This window comes from Anopheles arabiensis, chromosome 3, assembly GCF_016920715.1.
Source record: "Anopheles arabiensis isolate DONGOLA chromosome 3, AaraD3, whole genome shotgun sequence".
In the NCBI taxonomy this organism is placed as follows: Eukaryota; Metazoa; Arthropoda; class Insecta; order Diptera; family Culicidae; genus Anopheles; species Anopheles arabiensis.
This window is the reverse complement of record NC_053518.1, coordinates 57,669,735-57,695,506: the sequence shown is the minus strand read 5'-3', so window position 1 is coordinate 57,695,506 and position 25,772 is coordinate 57,669,735. Positions and strand designations below refer to the sequence as shown.

General features: G+C 40.9%; 2 protein-coding genes across 7 annotated transcripts in view; one reads left to right on the top strand and one right to left on the bottom strand.

The window, feature by feature from the left end:
- LOC120900458 (pleckstrin homology domain-containing family G member 5) overlaps positions 1-25,214 on the bottom strand; it is a 93,730-nt gene extending 68,516 nt beyond the window's left edge. For all 4 annotated transcript variants that reach the window (XR_005739204.1, XR_005739205.1, XM_040307490.1 and 1 more), the window contains exon 1: positions 22,603-25,214. Coding sequence is in view for 2 of the 4 variants with exons in the window: in XM_040307490.1 (XP_040163424.1) it covers positions 22,603-24,138 (1,536 nt within the window). In the remaining 2 variants the exon portion in view is untranslated. The remainder of the gene's footprint in view (positions 1-22,602) is intronic.
- LOC120900459 (protein snakeskin) lies at positions 10,812-13,544 on the top strand. 3 transcript variants are annotated; one of them, XM_040307494.1, is made up of 4 exons: positions 10,812-10,934; positions 11,045-11,228; positions 12,728-13,054; positions 13,144-13,544. In XM_040307494.1, exons 2-4 carry the CDS (start codon positions 11,178-11,180, stop codon positions 13,237-13,239), a joined length of 474 nt encoding a protein of 157 aa, XP_040163428.1. In that variant the 5' UTR covers positions 10,812-10,934; positions 11,045-11,177; the 3' UTR covers positions 13,240-13,544. The 3 variants fall into 3 exon arrangements, with proteins under 3 accessions (XP_040163428.1, XP_040163431.1, XP_040163430.1); XM_040307497.1 differs by having other exon boundaries at positions 10,818-10,934; positions 11,052-11,228; XM_040307496.1 differs by having other exon boundaries at positions 10,898-11,228.
- Positions 25,215-25,772: the final 558 nt, after the last annotated feature.

Below are 25,772 nucleotides of genomic sequence, written 5' to 3'. Positions count from 1 at the left end.
GTGATCTCGAATTTTTGCTGACTGCACATAACATATAAATACCACGGTAATTACATATATCATTTCTATTTCTATTTTTGTAAACCGGGAACATGAATGAAGATTTCCAGGCTTGAGGGAAGCATTTCTGCTGCAAAGACTTGTTGAACAATGTGGTCAAGACAGGAGTTAAAGCATCTCTGCAGCGTTTGAAAATAGCTCTGGGTATAGCGTCAGGCCCAGCAGCGAATGAAAGCTTCAACTCGTTGATAGCTGAGGCAATGTCAGCTTCAGACAGAACAGGAAGAGGAATGTCGGCAGCATCAGGTATATGGTTGGACGTAATAGCATTGGTGACTGGTGGCGAGTTAATCACGTATGTTGATGAAAAGTAATCAGCAAATGCTTGACTGATTTCAACATTACCGGTGTACGATCTTCCATTCAGAAGCATCATTGATGGAAGTCTGTTACTATCTCGTTTTTGTCGAGCAAAACTAAAAAACGTTCTTGGATCCCTTTTAAATCGGTTTTCTATTTTTCTTACGTAGTTGGCGTAGGCTCAGCGATTAAATGTCTGGTACAGACGGGCAGCTTTAATAAATATTCTTCTATTGACCTCGTTCTTATGTTGACGGAACATTTTATGGAGCCTTTTTCTGTTTTCTCAGGTCTTTTAACCGTGATTTAGACCAGGGTGGCTTGGTTGGGGTCCGATAACGAGGGACAAACTGATCGAAAAAGCTTGTGATTTTGTTTGTAAACAACAAAATGTTTTGGTTGAGATCCGGGTCTCTGGTGATATGGCTCTAGTCAACGTCGTCTTTTGGAAGTTCCGACTCTGGATATTTGATGTATGTTGTGGTGTTGTAGCGTGGTTTGATTCAGAAAATATGCGGAGAGCAATCACCGGGTGGTAGGAGTCGGGTTGGATCCAATGGTCAAGAGCGAGCTCCAACTTTAATAAGTGGTAAGGAATCCCATCATCAGCCAAAATAAGGTCCAGTATAGAACCATGCGGATTCATGTAGCAGTTTAGTTGGGACAGTCCTGCATAGTTGAGTTCATCGAGGAGAACGGAACAGGAAGGATTAATCCGGGATTCCGATGTATTTAAAACTGCAACATTTTCATTTTATGTGCTCCATACGAGCTGAGACTGATTGAAATCCCCCATAAGGATCATTGTATCATCAGTATATTTATCCCGCACACACCGAAGAGTGGAGCATAAAGCATTTATTGTGTGGGTGTTGTTGCAACGATCCGGTGCGAGGTAGATAGCACCAGCTATAAGAGAATTCGTAGGGGTTCTCAGTTGAGTCCACAGTCTCTGTTATGTTTGAGAGAGGAGTGCAAGGGCTAGAGGCAATTTTTTAACTGAGATTAATCGAAGCGTTGCAGGATCGCGATCACGAGGAAGTATTTTTTACCATACAATTTTTATTTTCAAGGCGATTGGTAATAAAAATTGTCATATCTTCTTCAGTAACGTGCGGTGCGATGTGAGTGATAAACATCCATACTCGTGGCTCAACATTTGCAATGCGTAAGCAATGCGTTTCGATGCTTAAAGGAATGATTAGCCGAAGCAGCACTGTCAACACCGATTCTTTGTTGTGTTTGTTCGCGTGGTGAAGTAGATGAAAGAGTGTGAGTGATATTGCGTGTATAAGAACATCCAGGCGGCATTTCCGAAGAGCTCGTGGTGTTGTGAATAGTTTTGACGGGATGTACAGGCGTAGTGTTCAGTGTAGTAGTGGAAGCCAATCTTTCGTTGAACTGTGAAGTGTTAGTGGCATGGTTCCTAGTGAGTGTGTGAGGATATTCGGAATAGTTTGTGCGTATTCGTAGATCAATCTCTGCAATCATTTCTCTCTTCAACTCATTTAGTAGGTGAGATATTTCGTTCTTCATCTAACTAATCATTTCGATGAGGCGGGGAGATGTTCAAGTCACCGCCACATATGATAACTGCTTCCTCGGTGTCCAGTGAGCAAATCCGGCAGTGAGTCATGGTGAATTGACGAGCAATAGCACGACGCAGAGCACGACAAAAACAGGAAATTATACCCGAAACAGACCGATTTTAATGCCACTAATCAAGTGTTACAGCATACTACTGCAGCTAATACTCTACTTTCAGAGTTTTCAAACTAGTGATACTACAAGCGCAATCACAATAACGCAAAAATTATCTGATTTGTACGGAGCAAACTTAAACACGACCGTTCACCGCAAACGTCAAACGGAATGGAATAACCGTAACAACAACGTTAAAACTATGATAAGATTTAAAATGTTACTTGGGTTGTTCCAGTATGGTCCCCATATGTGTAATGTTTAGACAACACTTCGTAAATCCTTGGTATAATTAGTTATATACAACGTATATGGAGCGGTCCCGTGGTACAGTCGTCAACTCGAACGACTCAATAACATGCCCAAGTTACGCGATTCTCATCTTATTTGGATGAAAAAACGCGGTTTCTTATTTTTGACAGTATTTGAAGAAATTTATAAAAAAAACTTTATAAACATGGGTCATTTTTCATGAATCATCTTCTTCTTTGGTAGGTTTTTGTTGTGGTTGTTGTGGCTGTAGAATACATTATCTCTATAAGCAGTATCTCTAACAAAACTAAGCAAAACAAATTGAATACATTACTCAATCAATCTTTCAGAATAGTCACTGGCCGCTCTAAGACCACCCCCTGCACACTTACTTACTTACTTATCCGGCGCTACAACCCACAGAAGAGCAAGGGCGGTCGGATGTCCCAAAACAAATTCTCGGAAGAAAAAATATCGTGTTTATTACGAAGCTAAATAGTTAGTTAAGAAAAAACTGTAATATTACAGGTGTCCCCCGAGATACGACTGTATTTGGGACAGAAAAAATGTCCTAAAGCAAGGCGTAAGTTGAAATAGTCGTATGTCGAATATCTGTGAATATAAAGTTTATAACAGAAATTGAAGAGTCGGAATCTATGAAATCGTATATTTCATTAAAAATAATGTACGATAATGTATTAATTTCCCTCCAAAAGCCGTTTACACGACATAGATATTCAAGATCGGGGTGTTGTGGAATCTGAGGAAATATGTTTGTAACGGTTATCTGCACAGAAATTAAAAAATATATATTTCGTCTCAATGACATTTTTCAACTGTCAAAATCGAAATCGTCGTATCTGCGAATCGTCGTAACTCGAGGGGGTCGTAACTCGGGGAACGCCTGTATATCCTTATCATTTCAACTTCAGAAGTTATGACTGGTCAAAGTTGAAATTTCTTTCCAAGCTACGTTTTACCTCCGACTTTTGTCCTATTTTCACATAATGAATTTAGGTGTGAATATTTGTAATGGGAGGCTAATGAATTAATGAAAAATAAATAAAAATATATCTTTCTTGTTTTAGCACCATTTTTTTTATTAGAAACTGAAAAATCGTACTAAAACCATATTTTTAAACTTCGGTATTGAAAAATTTACACTTCTGTACTTCTTCAATTTTTTCTCCACACCTTATTTTTTGTAGTCAACATGCCGTCAAAAATTATTAAACCTCATATGTAAAAATGCATTCAAACATGTATGGAGCGCGCGCCGTTACACGGTGCGCCATACAAAAATCGTTCACCTTGACTACCACACAAAGAACAGAACGCCCTGTACTTGGCGTTGCGGCGTGTTCGGGATTTAAGTACTTTTCGAAAAGCTGCAATATTGTGTATGTACCTGACATTTTGTAACAACAGGTCCAGAGACCTTAAAACATGTTTTGTATCTAACGCGGGAGATTTCAGCGCTATTGACGAAGATATATCAAATGAACCATACGGCTTAAAAGCGGAAATAAGAGGAATTGAAAACGTTGCGTTAACTTTAAATCACAGAAAATTTACAATAGGATAAAACAAACTTCTTCCATTATTTAGTTTTCTTTAAAAATGCCGACCAAGATAAAGTAATATAAATATAAATATAATATAAATGTATTTATCAAGAGTATGAAGACCAACACCTTGAGTATGGCGCTATGATCTCCTTGTTCGGCCTTCTTATTGGGCCGAATGTCTCTATATTGTGTGCCAAAACATTTGTAACATGTAAAAACCCCTGAAAAAATGCTGTGCAGTGGCGCCATCTGGATTTCCAATGATTAAAATAATGTTTTAGAAGTAAATAGACCATTTCAGACAAAATTCGTTATGACATATCGTTATGGATAAAGCGATAGCATTTTTTATTATTCGAATGATCTGACCTCAAGCACCTCTGATTTGCAATTGATCCGCCGTCATTGTGTTAGGATCAGCCGCACACGCATCTAATGATGTTCACATCCACCATCACATTCCTAACGTGTCGCTCGACGAGGATGGCAACTGTATACGCGTACATGTATGCTTACAATCCTACAGTGCACCGACGTGATGAACGTGGGCAATTCCCCAGCCAAGGGCAGGTGTGCCTCATGTACATATCTATACATCGTAAATAGTACAAAAATGACTTATGACCGCGGTTTGTTCGAGCCGCCCCAAAGTGCAACCCGCTTTGCTGTCTTGGCATGCAAAATATTCTCTATAGATACAATTCTACCGATTCCAAACCAAATGTGGCACCACAAACTAAAAATCCCACCAAAAAGTATAAAAACGATTAAACGTCTTATCTCTGGGCACGATTATAGTAATTTCAGGCTACATAAAACGAAGACAATTGAAATAAGCATGGGGCGGTCCCGTGGTACAGTCATCAACCCGAACGACATAATAACATGCTCGTGATGGGTTTAGGCCTAGAATGGACCGTCACCCCGTAGCAAGAATTGAATATTCGGCTGCGTGGTTGTATAGGGCCGGCATGTCGTAGCATGACGTAGGACGTTACGCCAATTAGAAGAAGAAGAAGGACATAAATATTATTATTATTATTGTTTATTTCTCATTCAATGGATAATAGTGATCCGTGTTAAAGTTCTTAAGTCTTCTTCTTCTTTGGCTCAACAACCGATGTCGGTCAAGGCCTGCCTGTACCCACTTGTGGGCTTGGCTTTCAGTGACTAATTGATTCCCCCCCATAGCAGGATAGTCAGTCCTACGTATGGCGGCACGGTCGGTTTGGGGATCGAACCCATGACGGGCATGTTGTTAAGTCGTACGAGTTGACGACTGTACTACGAGACCGGCTTTCTTAATCTAAGTATAAATTGAGTAGATAGATCAGCTTAATTGCCCATTTCGAAGCATATGAAGCATGTGTAATGAATCTGACACTGGAGCACACAGAGTGTTTACCTGTCCCAGAAGTATTCCGCAAAAAGAAGAAAAACAAAAATAAATAAACGAACCAAATTTTAGCAGATCATGAAAGAGAAAGGAGACAAAAACACTTATTATAGTTATCAAATTCATAAACGAAAAAGAATATCGTTCTAAAAACCACCTGTCAATAAGGAAACCAACTCGAAATAATCAACAGCAAAAACTCAACAGAAACTAACAAAAAGCGAGGACAATCAGATTCCTTAAAAAACATCTAAAGAACTACAAATAAACAAATCAGAATATTTCAAAATTTGGATTAAAAGTTGGAAAATTTGGTCTAAAAGTTGCTGGTCTCAAACCAAAACTGCGTGATATAACATCTCACATCATAGAAGAAGAAGAAAAAGAAAAAAGTGGTTGATGTCTGCCAAGGCATGCCTGTACCACTTGTGGGGTTGGCTTTCAGTGACTTATTGATTACCCATAGCAGGATAATCAGTCCTTCGTATGGCGGCACGGTTCATTCGGTGCTTGAATCCATGATAGGCAAGTTGTTAAGTCGTGGTAGTTGACGACTGTTCCACGAGACCGGACATGAATACTGTATACATATTTAAATAGTAGCTTAAACCATCTGTATATCAAGCTGATACAACTTCATAGGATTTTTTTTCCTGAAAACACGATATTTTACTCACCGCAAGTCACGGATGGCCCTCTCTAGCGCCCTGAGACATTCATCTGACAAGGTGCATTCCTGTCCTTTATGGAGACTTAAGGAACCATTTTCTTTAATTCAACCCAGGTCCTGGCATACGCTGATGACATAGATAACATTGGTTTGCAGCTCTCCTATGTAACAGAAGCCTTCCAAGGGATCGAGCAGGCGTCAGAGAACCTCGGATTTCAGCTAAACGAGGCAACGACCAAAATGATGGTGGCAACATCAGCGAACCTACCAATCAATAATCCAAATCTAGCCGCTATAATGACGATCTATACGAGATTTATGGCTCACTGTCGTGCAGCGTATCAAGCTCGCCAGGCTCCGGTGGGCTGGCCATGTTGTACGCATGAAAACGGACAGAGGAGGCGTGGTATGCCCAAATTGAGGTGGCAAGACGGTGTGGAGGCGTAAGTAAGTAAGTAAGATTTTAACATAATATTTTATATTTAATTTTGTTATGTTTGGTAGTATGTGATGCTGGAATATGCTTCGGTAGTAGGAAGACTCTCAACTGTTTCCCCTTCTAACCCACTTGGAATCTATTCAACGCATCCGGTTTGTTCTGCGTTTCTCGAGTGTCCAAATGTACCGCGTGGCACAACCTTCTATCGATAAACCAACCAAGTAGCAACGCCCAAAGCAATTCAATGATTTTCTATGGACATGAATCTTAGACAATCCAAGCGGAGGAAGCTAAAAATCTGCTCGTATTTGAGCGGGGCATCTTACGGACCTTGTTTGGCTGTGTGTTCAAGCGTGGAGAGTGGAGACAAATGATGCATCACGGGTGTGCACTAGTGATGGGTCACCGGAATCGCACCCACGGCTCGGAATCGCTTCCGAGCATTGCTACTCCGGCTCCGATTCCGAATAATTCAAACCGTCGATTCCACCCGGAGCCCTCGGAGCCGTCCGGAGCCGTTAGTCGGCAGCTGGAGCCGGTCGGACCCAACGGCACCGACGGCCCCAACGGCTCCAACCGGCTCCGTCGGCTCCAACGATTACGACGGCTCCAACCGGCTCCGGACGGCTACAACCGGCTCCGTCGGCTCCGGACGGCTCCGACGGCTCCAACGGTTCCGGACGGCTCCGACAGCTCCAACGGTTCCGGACGGCTCCGACAGCTCCAACGGTTCCGGACGGCTCCGACGGCTCCAACGGCTCCGACGGCTCCAACGGCTCCGGACGGCTCCGACGGCTCCGACGGCTCCATCGGTTCCGACGGCTCCGACCGGCTCCGGCTGCCGACTAGCGGCTCTGGACGGTTCCGGACGGCTCCGGACGGCTCCAGACGGCTCCGAGGTCAGAGTTTTGCACCTACCTTCCGGAACCGCTTCCAATTTTGGTGGATTCATTCGGAAGCGATTCCGGATTTGTGTTGAATTTACCCATCACTAGTGTGCACATTGATGGAAAGCTGCAGCTGAGAAGTAAGTAACCAGGAGAATTATCGTTAGCCGAGCCACGGCACAACAACGTGCTCAATCGTTAGCAAAGGCAAATAAAGAAAAACAGGGAGAGTATACACATTTTAAGGTGTTTATTAGCCTTGTTGCCATGGCACGATTTCTGTCATGAAACTCCTCCTACTCCTGTGAAATAACACTATATGGTGACTTTATTCGCTAGGGTGTTTACTGCTTATTGCACACAATCGATCATCTGTCCTTATATTCCCAAGCTGATATAGAAGTATTGTTATGAACAAGATACTTCGTTTTGTGTCTACATTGCTCAGAACGATCAGCGCTTTATTTTGTAAAAAAAATTATCTCTGCAAACGTTTGCGACAATCAACCAATAACATTGAAGCACTTTATTATGTCCTTTTCTTCGTCCCGACACTACATAAACTTTGCGAGGATGTCCTTTGCAGACCAAGGGTACGGTTGATTTACATAAATATTCAACAAATTTCTAACGCCCACAAATACTACGCTCCTTGGCGCTGAACGATTCATGCAACAACAAAATCGTCGATACTCCATACTCCTTGAAGTGTAAATCCATCGCTAGACCGAAAGGGCTCTCGGTGGGATGCGGTCATCAGTGTGGTCGATTTTATATTTCGTTCCCAAAAAGGACCCTTGTCAAATATTCTTAAGTGATTACATTCTTGAATTCGTGATTAAATTTGCACAATTTTCCACTCTATCTTCATTCAATGGGCTCATGTTTCTTATCCAGAATGTTATACGAATAATATGCAAGCTAGCAAAACCATATCGCTACCTGCAACCAACCCCCGTAACAATAGCCGGTGAAAATGTTATGCCTATCGGCAGCTTGGCAAATATTGTCAATATTGACAATAAAACTAAATGAAACAATTACAATCAATGAAACCCTGATGTACAATCGGTTATGTGTTTATAGGATTGCAAGAAACAGAAGAAAAGAAAAGAGGTACTTCTTATTCCTTGGTTATAACACTTACATACTGCCAGCATATGTCAGGCTTCTGATATAAATACGTATCAAGTAACCGGATAGAATAGATAAGAATAAAATTTAATTTGTAAGATCCAGCGTGTCTATTAAATAGAGACCGGGCCGTTTTGATTTGCTACAAGGAAAATCTTGCATAAAAGCAAAAACATTTGCATTCCTAGTACAATTTATTAGTTTTGTAAATGTTTTTGCTCGGTAGCGTAGTTAGTGCCGTACTTTGATTGATCATTAAATTGTATTAATTTCCGAAGAAAATAAATGATTGAAAATTAAACTGAAAATTGATCTGATACTGAGTTTAGTTATGTCTACCTACCCAAGGTAAGGCTTCTAAACTCCAACGTTTCCAGTAAGGGAAACCCCTCTGGGTTACTATGATCCCCTGGAATATCAAGTATTGAAAAGTCCGCTTCGACAAAAGTTTTATTCTACCTCCATACATGTCACCGAAACACTGATTGTATGATCATCAAACTACATGGCGACCGTATCCAAAATCAAACACTTTACATAGCGATCGTAACGTATTGAGTCGCTGAAACAAATTATTTTCGTTGTAATTGTTCATTTTGAGTATCTATCATTATCAATGGAAAGTGCACGGCTATTTGTTGAGTAGCTAATCTAAAATGGAGCATAGTACACACAGGTGTCAACGAAAATTAATTTATATTCAGGATGGTTGTAGCTACGCGCTGCAATAACCAAACAATTGTTTGTATTCTTCGATGCAAATAAATTATATGGTAAATTAGTTAGTATTATTCAATATGCTGCTAAAAATGTGTTTTAGCATCATTGATGAGCAACTTTTTAGACCAGCGGTCGGAAAAATCCGGCCCGCCGCAACATGCAATCATGCCCGCGAAAGGATTCTACTTATTTTGAACGATGGGAAGAATCTATAAAAATTATTCAGTCTATAAAAATTATTTTATTAGTCTATTAAATATTCAGTATAAAAATTACAATTTTACAATGAAATTTTATACCGTTGCATCTTTCAACTTAAATTATCGTAATGTGCAATGACGGACCAATCAGTATGGTCGAACTAGTGTTCAATATTCGCATATGTAATAACACATTGTTTCAACACGACAATAATTCTTTAAGAATGGAGGAAGTGGCATACGAAACTTTGTGTAAAGAAGATAAACTAAAGTCTGGTGGCAGTAAATTTATTTAAAGTTTTGCTTGCGACTTTACTTGATATTTGATATTTGATATTTATTTGTTAAATTCAACGGGTCTTATGTGGCCCTCTCGAAATGAAGTAACATAAAAATGAAACAAAACATGTCAGATTGGCGACGATCACAAACGACCTGGTGCGAAGCGAACGGGATTTACGACGAGAGATATTCGGCATTCGCTAAAACAATACAATACGCTAAAACAATAGTTATTTTAGGCCGGTCTCGTAGTACAGTCGTCAACTCGTACGACTTAACAACATGCCCATCATGGGTTCAAGCCCGAAATAGACCGTGCCGCCATACGTAGGATTGACTATCCTGCTATGGGGGGAAATCAATTAGTCACTGAAAGCCAAACCCACAAGAGGTGTAAAGGCAGGCCTTGACCGACAACGGTTGTTGAGCCAAAGAAGAAGAAGAAGAAGATTTTTAAAAATCTTCCACCTGCCCGCGGCTCTCGATCATTTAGTAAATTTGGCACTTTACCTAAACAGTTTGTTGACCGCTGCTTTAGCCTAATATCAATTATACTAAGACAGCTATGAGCTATATACAACGACATCTACAATGAATCATGCGTATCATAATACTCAGTTGCAATGCATGGTATCTTAGTCATCACAACTATCCCTACAAAATATACCTTGAATTGATATATCCTTCAAGGTTTTTATCATACAACCAAAAAACGATAATTTTAAATAACTTGTCAGATGATGTAAATAGCCATAACTAAAGTTTTCTATAATGTTGGAGCCCAAATGTTCTACAATCACTTAGTTATTTGATGCTGTTCAATTATGTTTAGAAGTTTTGTTTTAACTTTCTCTCGTTGTTCAAAAATCTCACAATTTAGTCACTTTCAGCACATCAGTGAAACCTCCTCTCAAAATACTTCAACGAAGCATAAAATACCTATCATATATAACTGATGACCTGCATCATTATGCCAATAGATTTCACCCGCAAACATTCCAAGTATTTTGAAATATTTCTTTACTGGTATCGAGTTGTCTACACCTTGCACTGGGCGGATATTACTCACTACGGTTAACTTACCTTATCTCTTGCAACAACGTGTGGCTTCACCACACATACAGACACATTGGAGGTCATGTAAAGGAAGGTGTCGCTGGTTAGTTACCTAGAAACTGAGCATATTTTCCGTTATCTAATCTACAAACCGTACCCACTACGCTGATAAGCAGGTGGTATTGGTGACAACGATAGTGAATACAGAAATGCGGTTATGAGTATCGTTCCCTGGGCAGAGTCAATTCAACCGTTTCATTCGTCAGAAGGTGCGTACGTGCACGGCGTATTGACGATCCTAAAAGATTTCCTCTACCACCATCGTACCGCACAACACCCTGATAGTGACAGATTGAATCCTTTTTCTATCGTTCTTTAGATCCCAGTCCTCGCATAAGCAGTGAAAAGATTAAACAGCCAAACCGCTAATTTGAGGTTACGCTACAGGTGTCGCAACAACAAGTGGTCATCGTGGTCCTTCGCTGCTATACGCAACTGTCCCACGCATCAAAATGGTGTCTGCGGAAACGATTGGTTCCATTTTTATAAAAGTGTTCAAAGTGGTGAGCATATATTAGTTAGTTACGGTTAAAATCAGTGAACAATGTCTTATAAATTAGTTTATATAACGACAGTATTTTTGGAATGCACAAGCTCAAAGAAGTGTCGTTTTTAACTATCATCTAAAACTCTGCTGTGATTAATGCCGCAAGAAAAATCATAGAAAAAAAAGAAGAACGTAAGATTTTCCTTATCAAAATCATGTCTCACAATTGGCTAATGCACAAGATATTGGTTTTAAAAGGTCTATTTTACAATCAACAAAAAGACCACACCCTATACATATTTAACTTAAAGTGCCATAGAAAAGTGTTGTATGTTATCACTCCCCGTGAAACGATTTATATGCTAAAACATAGATAATGTTTCTATCGAAGCTAGTCAAAAATTTTTTAAATATTTTGTTTGAATAATTTATAAAATACATTCATTATGTTACCCTATCAAATATTATGGTCGTATTACGAAGCTCGGATTTGCCTGGGGAAAAGCAGTAATAGTTTATAGTAAACGATCTATCATCAAATATGCGTGAGCTTATGCCATTTTGATGACTAGCAGGTCAATTCGGAAAAAAGGGTTATCGTATCCAACACTGCGTTCGCACAAGTGATAAGATAAGGATTGTGACCACTAACAACTAGCAATGTTCGTTCATGACGGCATGGCAAAAATATTCAACTCCACTTGTCTACCTTCTTACGGTAGGTTACGGCACAGTCCAAACACAATTCCTCTAATATGTTTAGCTATATCTATTCTTCGGTGAGTAAAATTTTATTGCACTGTTAATATTTCGATTTTGTTCAAGTTTGAGTCCAAATTTTCATTTTTTTTTAACATGGAATAAAAAACGGACGTAACATTCATACCGGAAGAATGGGACCATACACTGGCATAAAGCACACAGCACAGTAACCAATTGAGGGTTGCTTTTTTCCACCTTATCGCCCCATAAAATGATACCAACGATCTACGAACCGTTGCTTTGAAGAAAATTGAACATCTAAACCAATGTTGAGAACCGTAAACGCAAAGTTGTATGGATGTGCATCAATGGACACCAGAACAAATATTGGTTAACAAAGGGTAGAACATTGATTTTTTCCTGTATCATAATGGGGCATAGCACATACGTTCTCCATCTTTATAGCATTTCAATGGAAGGACTACATTGTTACGGCTTTGCACTTAACTTTTTTCTTCACAGCTATTTTTACGGTACGGTGGACCGAGTAAGATTATTTCGCACGCACGATTTTACGTACACACAAGAAGGGATCCGAACACTCGACAGAATGCTATTTTTTGCCAGTAACGACCTTCGGTCGTGAAACGTGAAACATAAAACCCCGGACACAATCTAAGCAGAATGCATTCCCAAATTAAATTGCGCAAACAACATTAGTGCTGGACACAATGTTTATGATACCCTACGGGGAGACCCAGTGTGCATGTTAGATCCATTACTTAAGGTGTATCTGTCGATTCTATTTTGCAGGTCATCAACATTGTAGTACTGATCATTTACCGAACGGGATATGGAGGAGATTTCCTCGGTATCGGTGGTACCTGGAACCTTAACGAGGAGAAGAGCCCAGATGCAGAAATCGTCGCGTCAGGTGTATTTGTCGGCTTTATCATCTATACCGGAGTGCAGCTACTTACTTTTGGTTTCGGTACCACCAAACATAAGTACGAGCTTTCCGACACGATCATGAACGTGGTCGGTACGTTCATGTGGGTTGCTGTCGGTGGTACTGCACTACACTACTGGCACGGTTATCTAGCGGAGCACGACTTTGAAAACATCACTTCCGAAAGAACGGTAAGTCTAATAGTAGATAAATGGATTGAGATCTAATAGATTGAGATTAGACAAATCGCAAGGATAACACTTTTTGCTTTATATTTCAGGCTGGATTGGCATTAGGTGCCTTGTGTGTCATCAACGGTGCCCTCTATCTAGCAGATTCTGTGCTTGCCTTCATTCATTACACTAAATATGCCTAATTTTAGAATACACCATAAGTGAACATTGCTGACATTGTTTAGAATGTAGTGTTTGTACGATTAGTGAGGCTAAGGAATTTATTTTAATTACTTAGATTCATATACTTTGGTAACTATTATACAAGAGAACGTATACCTTAAGGCATTGAAGCGTAGCTCTATGCTTCCTCATAATATCCGCCCTTTTCAAGCAAAAGTTCAATCCCACAACAACAATAGCCTTGCAACAATTATGTTCAAATGATTCCTATAAATGACAAATAAATGAAAAGGTAGGAATTACCACCGAACCACAAAAATAACAACCTGACTGTAGTTCTTTTATAATGAAAGTTTTACACACATTCGTCAATGTCCAGGCAAATTTACTGAGGTAAAAAGTGTTGTTGATAGGTATAAACGTTTTCTTCTGCAGCTTACGTTTTGTTTTTAACTAAAACATTTTGAGCCCTAAATATGTTTCATCCTAAGGAATTTTGATTGAGTAAATGCTGTGAAAGAAATTTTACTCACTCGTATAACTTATTATGCGTATAATGTCCAGCTATGATAAATTAATTAAACAATTCCTTTGTAAAAATGCCATATCTTTTGTTTTGATCGCTTCCTGCACTCAATCCTACATATAATGTCCAGCTAAAATTGCTGCACATATACTGCCGTTAACGGTTTGAGGAGCTATAGAATCAATTCAGCACCAGAACAGGTATACGTTTCGTTATGAATCCAGGATATGTCAAATCACAATTTCAGGACCGGAATAAAACCGAATCCTGGTTGTGGATTGGAATGGGTTCATGATCGGTTGCAGGATCGGCAAAAATTTAATATCAGTTCCAGGTCCAGTATGGGTTTGTGATCGATTCTAGGACAGATATGAGTTTGTCAAGTATCTAAGGTCCGGTATGGATTCGTTATCAGTTCCAAAACCAGTATGGATTTGGTATTAATTCCAGGACCTACATGAGTTCAGTGTCAGTAACAAAACCGGGATGGGTTTGTTATCGGTTCCAGGGCCGGTGCAGGTTTGGAATCAGTACAAAGACTGGTATGGTTTCGAGATGGTTCTATAATCAGAATGCGTACGCAATCAGTTGCTGGACGCATAGAGGTTCAGTATCAGTTCCAGGAACAATAAATGAACAAGACAATTTTCGGGATTTGTGTGCGGTTTGTATAAGTTTAGGAAACCGGCATAGGATTATGATGATAACTAGGATCAATATCTTTTCAACATCAGCATCGTGAACGTTATGAGATGAGTTCTAGGACCGCTTTGGGTTCCTGATCAGTATCAGGACCGATATGACTTCCGGACCAATTCCAAAATTTGTAAGTGTTCGCGCCTTCGTCCGCCAGTCTGTTATAGGGGTCTTAATGGCGGACGCCTCCACGAAATCTTGTCACCTCAGTTTAGGTCTACCTTGCCTCCTATGTCCTTGTGGACAGCCTAAAAAGCCTTTACGGGCAGGTATCGTCTGTTTCCATGCCTAAAACATGGCCAGCCCACCGGAGCCTGGCGAGCTTGATACGCTGCACAATAGTGAAGTCGCCTTACATCTCGTATAGATCGTCATTATAGCGACTCCTCTATTGTCCTTTCACACATACGAGGCCAAGTATTCTTCTGAGCATCTTCCTCTCGAACGCGGCCAAGAGGGTTTCGACAAATTTGGACAGTGTCCATGTCCCAGAGGCGTATGTGAGAACCGATACTATATAGGTGCTATCTAGTCCTAGCTTGAACTGATTTTTCAGGCTGTAGAATGACCGATTGGTAGCAAGCATCCTTGCACGCAACTCAGCTTCCATGCTATTGTCGTTGCTGACCTTTGACCCAAGATAGGTGAATTGTGGAACGACTTCAAAAGTGCGTTCACCTATGTGCACGTCACATCTACGTAGATTCTAATTATTGATTGGTAGGCCCGCTGATGTTGCCACCATCAGTTTGGTCTTTGCCTCGTTTATCTACAATCCGAGGTTCTCTGCCGCCTGCAGAGCCAAACCCGTCCCCCTGGCGCTAATCCTTGGTGGTAGCAAAAGGTCCTGAGAGTTTTCCATCCACCCTCACCTGGCATGTGACGTTGGTCATAGTCATTCTAACTAGCCTTATCAGTTTGGCCGAAATTCCAAATGAGCTCATAGCGTCGTACAGTTTTACCCTGGCTATGCTATCATATGCGGCTTTAAAGTCTATGAAGAGATGGTATGTGTCGTTTCTGTATTCAGCCATCTTCTCCAAGATCTGCCGCATGGTGAAGATCTGATCAGTGGTTGATTTTCCGTTTCGGAATCCTCTTTGATAGTTTCCGAGTATCTCTTCGACGTGCGGGACAAGGTTATCCTGAAAGATCAGCGAGAATATTTTATATGCGGTATTCAACACCGTAATACCCCTGTAGTTGTTGCAGTCCCTTCTTCTATATGGGGTAGATGATGCGGAGATTCCAATCACAAGGCATTGATTCGCTATCTCACACCTCAGTAACAATTTGATGAATCTCGTTTTCTAGTCGTGCACCTCCATTCTTGACCAGTTCAGTTGTGATTCCGTCGGTTCCGGGTGCCTTGTTATTTTTCAACAGACGGATAGCCTTTCGTGTATCTTCTATGCTAGGTGGCAGTAGCATGACACTATCTGCTAGTGGTGCTTCTAGCTGTTCGCTAAACTGGTCATTGAGTAATTCATCAAAGTACTGAGCCCACCACGAGAGGACCTCTGGCTGGCTACTAACCTGATCTCCATCCTTGTTGCGATAGCAGGTTACCTTAGGTACAACGTTGTTTTGGTGACCTGCTATCGCTTGGTAAAACTTTCGTGTCGGTCCGTACACCTTCCTGGTTTGCTCGAGTTCCCGCATATCGCTTCACCTCTCGCTCGTAGTTTCATATCTGTTTTCTGGTAGTAGAGACTCGTCTAAAGCGGCTTTGAATTCCTTTTGGACAGCAATGTCCCTTATAGAGTCCGTGTTGAGTCGAGGCTGCGTGTTTTTTCTAGCTAATATTTACTCTGGACGAGTATAATAATATACTCGGACGCTAAAGGCTTCAATGTTGAAAATTGAGCTAGAAAAATTATTCAAATTGATAAGAAAAGAAATTGGGAAATATATTCTTGCATGCATGTTGCAAGTACTTTTAGTCCCAGTACTGGGAAATTTTACTTAAAAAGTACCACATGTTTCAAGGTCAGTAGAGCAAGAGAAAATACAAAGAATTGTCATTTGCCGAATACACCATATCACCCGAAAACAAATTAACAGATCATATAACGCCGAACCCCGAATATCTTCTTCTTCTTCTTTTGGCACAACAACCGCTGCCGGTCAAGGCCTGCCTGCCTAGTGAGTACAGTGAAGTGGGCTTTCAGTTAATTTTTGATACCATAAGCAAGATAGTCAGTCCTGCGTATGGGGGCACGGTCTATTCGGAGCTTGAATCCATGACGGGCATGTTGTTAAGTCGTTCGAGTTGACAACTGTACTACCAGACCGGCCCATATACCACCCTACGAATATACGAATACTTTTTGCGCGCATATCAAATATATTTTTAGTTTTTTACCTGTTTTAGTTGATGTCCTGCGTATGGGGGCACGGTCTATTCGGAGCTTGAATCCATGACGGGCATGTTGTTAAGTCGTTCGAGTTGACAACTGTACTACCAGACCGGCCCATATACCACCCTACGAATATACGAATACTTTTTGCGCGCATATCAAATATATTTTTAGTTTTTTACCTGTTTTAGTTGATGTAGCATTATGTAAATGACCAATTTTTAGCAAATCATGTTAATTGATACTACCTTTGTAAATCCTCATTATTATTTTTACGGACTAATTGCGTAAACTATTCAGCTATGCGGGCAAGTTTACGATATAAATGAGTTTAAGGAAGCTATTTTGAAAATTTCAAAGTAGTCAGACAAACAATTTTGAAAAATTGTGTCAATAGTAGACCAAATAGGATTTTCGATGTATTTGAACATACAGAAAATGCATCGAAATTAAACAATTAAAATAAAAACAAAAATATTCTGAAATTTGAGCAAAATAAGTTCATTAGTTATTATAAGAGCTACATGCATAGAAAAAAATTGTTTATCTAATTATAATGGGAAAAATATTACCCCTTATCGATTGATATCATATCTTTTAAACATATAGCAAAAAGCAAGAAAATGCGCATGCATCTATTGAAACTAGCCGCATTGTATCAATACTATCATTGAACACCTAAAATCTTGTTAAAGAGCTAAACATATAAAATAAATATATTTAATTCTGTTTTAGTGAAATTAGCATACTAGGCTAAAACACAAGCAGCACCGACGAACCCACGTGACACTTCGAACATAATAAGCTTCCACATGTGTCCCCTAATTTGGAATGAAAATACGTTACACACTAGCACCACCAACAAACCGACGAGACACTTGCGTTACAAAACTGTCCCACACGAAAGTACTGTCATTTGCAATGAAGGCAATCACTTTTGTCAAAATGAGCTCTGTTCGCGTCTGTTTAGATGGAAACATCATTTCCAAGTACAAATGGCGGAGGAAGTGTTAGGCAAGATTTTATGAAAATAATTGGACAAAATACCCAGAAAAATCATTTGATGGGTTTGGAAATCAATGCAAATGATGTGAGAAGTGGGGAAAATATTCTTCGTTGGAAGTTGGGGAGAAAAACAAAAAGGGGTTTTAGCAGTTTCTCCTCTGTGTCAGTGTAGTAAGCGAATCATTATAGAGATGGCGCTAGTGTTTAACGTATTTTCATTTGAAATAAGGAGACAACTTTTGAAGCTAATTTTGTTCGAAGTGTCACGTCGGTTTGTCGGTGCTAGCATCATCTCTCTAATGATTAGCTAATTTGACACTAGCAAAAAACTGTTGGACCTCCTTTTTGTTTTCCTCCTAAAATTCCAACGCGTAATGTTTTATCCACTTCTCATCCCTTTTTTTGTTATTTGGAAACCTATGTAATGATTTTCCTGTGTGTTTTGTCCAATTATTCTCACAAAATCTTTCCTCATACTTCCTTCGCAATTTGTTTTAGGAATAGTTGTTTACATCTAATCAGCCACGAACAGAGCTCATTTTGACCGAAGTGATCGCCTGCAAGATATCATATTCTTTTTTAATGATTCTAGTGCATTATACCAACCATGGAAAATTGAAAATCGACATGGCAAGGGGCTGAATACGAAGATATTAAAGAAAAACATAATAATGTTCAGAGTTGGAAAGCTGTCCGTAATTTGATTCAAAACGGTATTGCATTTAATAGCATCTGTTATCCAAGATAGCGATAACACTCTTTTTTATCCTCAACAAGCGATCATGATAACGCATATTATGACTTGGTAGCCGATTTCCACCAACGAGAATGATAACAAAATCGAGACATAGACCTGAAGATCGCGTACATCCGATAGAACTGCCCACATATTTTGAATAGTGGTGAGAATTTGCAGTAGAAGCTCTAGAAAGCATTTGAACGATCATCGTGGACATACGCACGAGCATGGTATTACATTCATGATGATCCATGGTAATCGCTCACCGAACATACAGTGGCGGTCACCTAAAGTCGGACACATCATATTTTCACCTTTTATCTGACTTTGCAGCACCATGGACAGTTCCCTAGACCACCTATCGGAAAACTTTCTTCTCGCGTCTTTGAGAACATTCTTTAGCTATGCACATGCAAAAAATCAGACCGATTTCTTTGAAAATCTCGGAACACAATTGATAATTGTGATATAAGGTATGGAGTTAATGCGGTTCACTGAAAGTCTGACAGTCTCCATTCCATAGCAAAATGACCACGAAGCTTGACAATATTGACCAGTATGGTTCCTAAATCATTTTATTTCAGTTATTAAAGGTCCATCGGCTAGTTTGGATGGTCATCTACGTATTACATAACCTAGGCCAAGCGCTCTACGGTCTGAATCAGCCAATTTAAATATCAGCGTAGTATTGAAGAAGGTATTATTTTTATAAATAATTTTAAAGTTATTAAATCTTGTAGAAGTATGCACTGGGGCCTGCCATTGGTCTTTTGCTAAAGAAACATACTACATTACATACTACAGCAGTGGGCAAGTAAAAGAATGGTGTTCTAAGAATCAGCACCGGGCTGAACGTGTTAAGGAAATATTTGGATACAACCATGTGGAGAGTCTTCAAAGCATCCGTTTTTGCGGTTCATTGATACAGGAAGTGCATTTACTGCTAGTAAGGAAGTGACATTTTGTTCAAAGTTTAAGGCAAACGGTCAAGGAATCCTTAAAATCTTATTTTTAATTTAGAATGTTTGATGCATACATAAAACAAAATCATTAGATTTGAATCGGAAAATGTCGCACAGTTTGATAAAATCCTGAAAACATATTCATGTTTATTTGTTATTTGATTATTTTATTCAACGTTTAAAATCGTTAAACTTTGTAAGGTATCTAAAAAATTATGTGGATGCATCAGCGCGTATGGCACGAAATCTCAATCATTACCTTGATGAAGATAGATACGATTCATGTTATAACATGTTCAAACATGCTCACTAACCAAGCCAGGAACAAAAATGTTCAACCAATTGGAAGCAGTAATTAATATATCTAAATAATATATTAATTACTGCTTAATAAAAACAAAAACAAAAATAGAAAAACAATGCCGCAAAGTAAGACAAAAGGTTGAAATATGAGGCATCCGACTTTAGGTGACCGCCACTGTATATTAAGGTTCAGGATTCGTGACAGATTAATCAATCTGTTTAACATAAGTGTGCATTATTCTTCTTATCTGTTATCTGTTATTATAACTTCTGAAGACTTGGTTAAAGATTTAATCCACCAATCCTAATAATTAACTCTGAGTTTATTCACGCGAATTTGGGTAGATGAGGGAGGCTCTAAACAAAACTGTTATCAAACTCTTTAGGAGCACTCACTCTGCCCCACGTACTAAATGACCAAGGATACCGACCTTACGCTGTCCCCCTAACATAAATATGAACTATAGGTTTCACCACGTTACGTTAAGTCGGAGCCAGAACCAAATTCGCCCCGTGGGTGCAGCGAGTTCGGGTCGACCCGATTGATCATTAAGTGCGAGCAAGCATAAGTGACTCCAACCCGTTGGTACTGCGAGTAAGGGTCAGGTCGAGCCATAGGGGCAGTGGCGGATTGTGCGCTAAGCAAACTAAGCGGTCGCGTTGGGTCTTGTGGTCTTGAGGGGCCTTAAAAAGGGAACCCACCCCCTGCTCGCAAGTAAAATTGCTACTCAATCCTTTTCTTGTTGAGAACATTTTCCTGCTAGACGCTTCAGCCAAGCCTACATTTGTGTGACCGCATAGGGCCTCCACTTGTCTTAATCCGTCACAGCGTCGCGTCTTGAACCTACATTGGCCTGACCTGTACTCGCTGCACCAACGAGTCGGAATCGCTTATGCTTGCTTGTACGTACTGAACCTAGTTGCACCTTACGGGTCGACCCGAACGAATTCGAAATATATACAAATGGCTCCAACCCGGTAAGTGCGGGTTGTGCCGCTCATCCTTAATTTGCACAGTCAGCAAGTTGCATTGTTCACCAAAAGAGTTTTTCTGTTGTGCTGTTTTGAATAACAGAGTATAAAGTAAAATTTTGAGGATGTCATTTAGCGAACGCTGAAACAATTTTTATTAAAATTACACATTATACTACACATCATAATTAAGAAGAAAATATTTCACTTTCCTCACGAATGACTTTCCTCACGTCTTTTGATAGATGGCGTTGCTGTAATCCTTAGTTTAATATTTGACATGTGTTTCATTATTGTTAGGTATTGTTATTTCAAACAAGCAATAGTTCATAGAACCTATGGCACATGGTTTACCAAAAAGAAAAACAGGAGATAACTTCACAAAAAACAAATTCTGTTATATGTATGATAATATCCCTCAAATTATTGATTTCATAATTTCAAAATTATGATTCAGTGTAGGTACGGTCCTGTGGTCGTCAACTTACAAAACTTATAACAACATGCTCGTCGTGGATATAAGCCTCAAATAGACCCCCACCCCAACCCCTAACAAAAACCCAACCATACTATACCTAGAACTGCTCAAGTAACGATAAGAAGCTAATAGGTTCTGTTCGCGTTTCCCACCATAGATATGGGACTCTCATTTAAAAACACACACAAGTACGACATTCCGAAAATAGTCATCTTGCAATCTATCAATAGCTTACATAAAAATACTTTAGTCTTAGTCGCACTGCTTACGTTGATTCATTCTTAGGTTTGCGTATTTATATCGCTATCAGGCAAGATTCTAGTCCCAATAGGATTAAACATGAAACGATACAAATATAGGAAATTTGATCCCAAACAGGGTTGTCGGACTGCAAAAACCGTTAATCTGAGTTAAGCAAACAAAAGCAACTTTCGTTAGTTCTTCTTCTATGGCACAACAACCGTTGTCGGTCAAGGCTGACCAGTACCACTAGTGGGCATGGCTTTCAGTGACTTATTGATTACCATCGGCAAGATAGTCAGTCCTACGTATGGGGGCACGGTCCATTCGGGGCTCGAACCTACGACGGGTATTTTGTTAAGTTCGTTAATTACTAGGTTGATTTAATCTGGTTAATTTTCACCATGGCGGACAACGACATGCGTGCAGGTATGTTTTAAGATCTACCTTCGATTTTTTATCAATTTCTCCTCAGTTTTTTCGACAAAATTGATGTAGTAGTGCTTTTGTACCATGTTCATCCAGAAAATTTTGATGAGACGCAGCAAGAGGATGTACAAAAATTCAGCCAAAATTTGCTTGACATTATCGAATTTAGATTTAGTTTCACTGCTTGCCACTGCGGAGCCAGTGGACGCGAAAGTTTCCATGCTGCTTCTTGGTAGGTTCGTTCACATTTCCAAACTACTATTTCACTGTTTGGCCAGTTACATCGACCACCCGGCCAAACTAATCCAGCAATGTAGCCACTTGTCCCTCGGTCTTCACTTTCAGCTTCCTTTCAGGGGCTTTCTTTCGATACTCTGATTTTAGGCTAATAATGCCAACATGATGTAGATGAGGGAACAGACGCCAATAATAATATGTGATTCAAAATTACAAGTTAAGTGTGCAACAGTATCGCAAATCCCTCATTACAAAAACACATATAAATCCGCTCAAAATTCTCGTACTCAAGCAAGTTTTATATGTATCAGCTAGACTACATAATAGTCAATTTCTATGCACAAACAATTGCAATTCTTCGTATGAATTTTATCGCACACAATTTAAAGTATTTAAGGTATGTCATTTTATTGCTTGATAAAAGATTTTTACTCACCTCTATCTGTTTAGCAGGACGATCAAATCCTTCCTCGAAAGCAAAGCCTCCCTCACCACCATATGATCGGCATCGTTTCAAACTTTCACTACGACTGACATAGCCGACACTACTTCTGGTGTTACCCGCACTATCGCATATCGCACTCAATTTGACACTTTCACTTCCGTCGATCATACCACTGTCACACACATCATATGGAGGGGGCGGCGTTTGTCTACCGGTAACCAATTTTGCTAGAGGTTTGGCATCTGCAAAATCTGCACTCTCCAGATCAAGCGCTACAACATCTCGTTCAACGTCCGCACTCCAACGAAACGATTTTCGATTCACGTTACTAATACACATCAGCTTATCCGCATCCAGACTATTGCGGTAAACGTTCTTATCACGATCGAGGTTACCCTCCACATCCATACTTTTCCGAATAAGTGTCGTCCGTAGTAGAGTGTCATTTTTCCTTCTTCGCCTAACGACACCACCGTTGGTAGCTTCAGTAACTGGGACTGTTTCTAAATGCTCCGAGGTCGGCACGCTCTTAGCACAATTTGTTAAGCTAGATATATCCTCCATGAATGATCCTTTGGTGCCAGGCTCCAGTACACGGCTAGACCGCCTTTTCAAAATATTTGTTTCGTAACTATTGAACTGATCGTAATCTATAAAGCTTAGATCATCGTAGCTGATCATAAAGTCTTCTTGGCGTAGATTTTGCAACGATGCACTCCAGTTGGATACATTCGAAGAGCGTCTATCTGAGCGGAAGCTAATTTTGCGTCTTATCGAAGCAAGAATGCTGTTGGATCGCTCGAACCGAGGTATCGGTGGTGGTGTTACTTCCGGTACGGCTGTAGCCACTTCCGGCCCCGCAACTGCTGCCGTTTCTTCTGTGCTTTCCGATCGCTCCAAAATCGCATCCTCGTGCAGATTCTGCAAAGTGGACTCATTCTGGCTGCGCCGGTACGCCCGCTTCAACTGTATCGAAGACATGCTGCGACTGCGCACAAATTGAAACGGCAACGCCTCGGTTACGGGCGAGACCGCGTTGGTGGTGGACACGTTTTCGCGGCTTCCGCTCAGCTTGCTATACAGGCTTGAGAGCTTTCGCGTCAGGAAGAAACTATTCGATCGTTCCATTTTGGGTCCGACCGGCTGCTCCGACACCGAGGCCAGGCCTCCAACGCCATTGTCGGCGTTAGACTCGGACCGAGTTGATTCGTTAGCCTTCGACGGCATCGTTTCCTTTGCTGTGGCACGTGCTCGCCGTGCCGTCCCACCAACAGAAGCAGCAGCAGTTTTGTTCGCGGACGTTTGTTTCACTTTTTTCGTACGTCCACCTCCACTGACACTGGCACTGGGGGCCGTCGGTTGACCTGGAACGCTTGCCGCTGGCTGCGGTCCCATTTGCGCCAGAGATGGTTTTGCCGGACCCACGTTCGCACCTGCGCCCACTCCGTTTCGGGCCGCCTTGGCGTCCTTGCTGCGCTGGCTGCTTTGATGATTATTTTTTTTCGCGCGATTCATCATCTTTAACATGCTCTGATTCCTTTGCTGCTGACCCTTAAAACCTACCCCAACGTATATTCTTTAGCAAAGAGTTATAAAAGTATTTCACGCTTCCCAAGTGCAAGGCACGGTTAGTTCCATCCCATTCGATCACAACCAAACAGCAACACTTTTTCTTTGCAGCAATTAAAAACCGTGGACTAGTCAACCTTTTCTACACACAGTGTTGTGTAGCCATTATCTAGCTCTTGTTAGATGCAACGGTCAGTTCAGGAGAAGGAACTAGAAGCTGTCGGCAAAGGGGTGGCGTAACACGAAGAATGTTTCTTGCCATCAACGCGTTGTAGATACCTTGAGAGTCTTTGTCAGGTCGTCATCTACACACTCACACATACGCAACCACTTATGTTTTCGTGTACACTTTTTGGGGGGACTTCTTCTTGCTGCTGATATAACCAGCTCTTTGACACACCGGACGCCCTTATCCCTTGGCTATCTCCATTGCATTGCGATAGAGAGTTGTCGTCTCACTCAACCATACGTATTTTAGCGCTTTGTTTGTTTTACACCGCCACGAAGGAGTAAACAGTACAATTGGCATACACAAACTGTGTACTTTCGAGCACCAACACAAGCACACAATGAGCTCTTTCAGACCGAAAAAGATTGCTGGATACTTGCACTTTACGTCTTCGTTTGATAACCAATATCTTTTGCCTCGGAATACTTTATTTTCCTGGCATCGATTTCACACTGGCACCTGCACTGGCGCACAACTCTTGTCAGCGCGGCACACTGGCCGAGCGTACACATTCCACAGCATACAGTACCGTAAGGTAAAGGGCGGCAGTATGTAAGGCATGCTCGGGGAATAGTTTTTACACCTTATCAGTACGACAACGTTTAGCACGACACCGTACCGTCGCGCCAACACTCTTTCTTCCTACCAGCGCGATAACAGGCGTTCTCAATGTATAGCTTAACGAGCTGTAAAAGTGTCACCACCAACAGACCCGATACACGTCGCTTGCGATCCGTCTGTCCGGCAGATTGCTGGGCTGTCACAGCATTCGCACCATTAGCGGGTAAGCGATGCAATGGTTCGGATCGCTGCATCACCAGCACTGCCAGTGTGCGCGCTGGCTTTAGTCAGCAACCGGTTTGCCAGTGTGCGCGTTGACAGTGTGCGATCACTGGTTGCTACACGCACATTGAAACAATTGTCAATGCTGGAGACGCTGTGCCGCTAATTAATCAGCTGTTTACGTAGCGGTACGCACGCACATTATCGATCATCGACGGCAAGCTCGGTGTTAGATCCACAATGTAAACGTGGATCTGTGCATGTGTTGTATGCTGTGCTCTGAGCTCGCAATGACATCTTGGCCCGGTGATTGAAGAGCGACCAAATACGCTGCGGAACGATCAGGGTTCTTCTCCCGGGCGCTTCGGTCACGAGACATGGTCTCTCAGAGAACTTCTCTCTTACGCACTGGTCCCATTGCAGGCCGATCAGTCAAGTGATCAGGTTTGATTCAATCCGATGATTTGTTCAACTCGTGCATAGATTGTTGTGATTGCCTTTTTTATTCCTTCGCAATAACACAATCTACCCACAGTGGCACTGGTGGTAAGCGTTGAGCTGGACAATTTCACAGTTTACA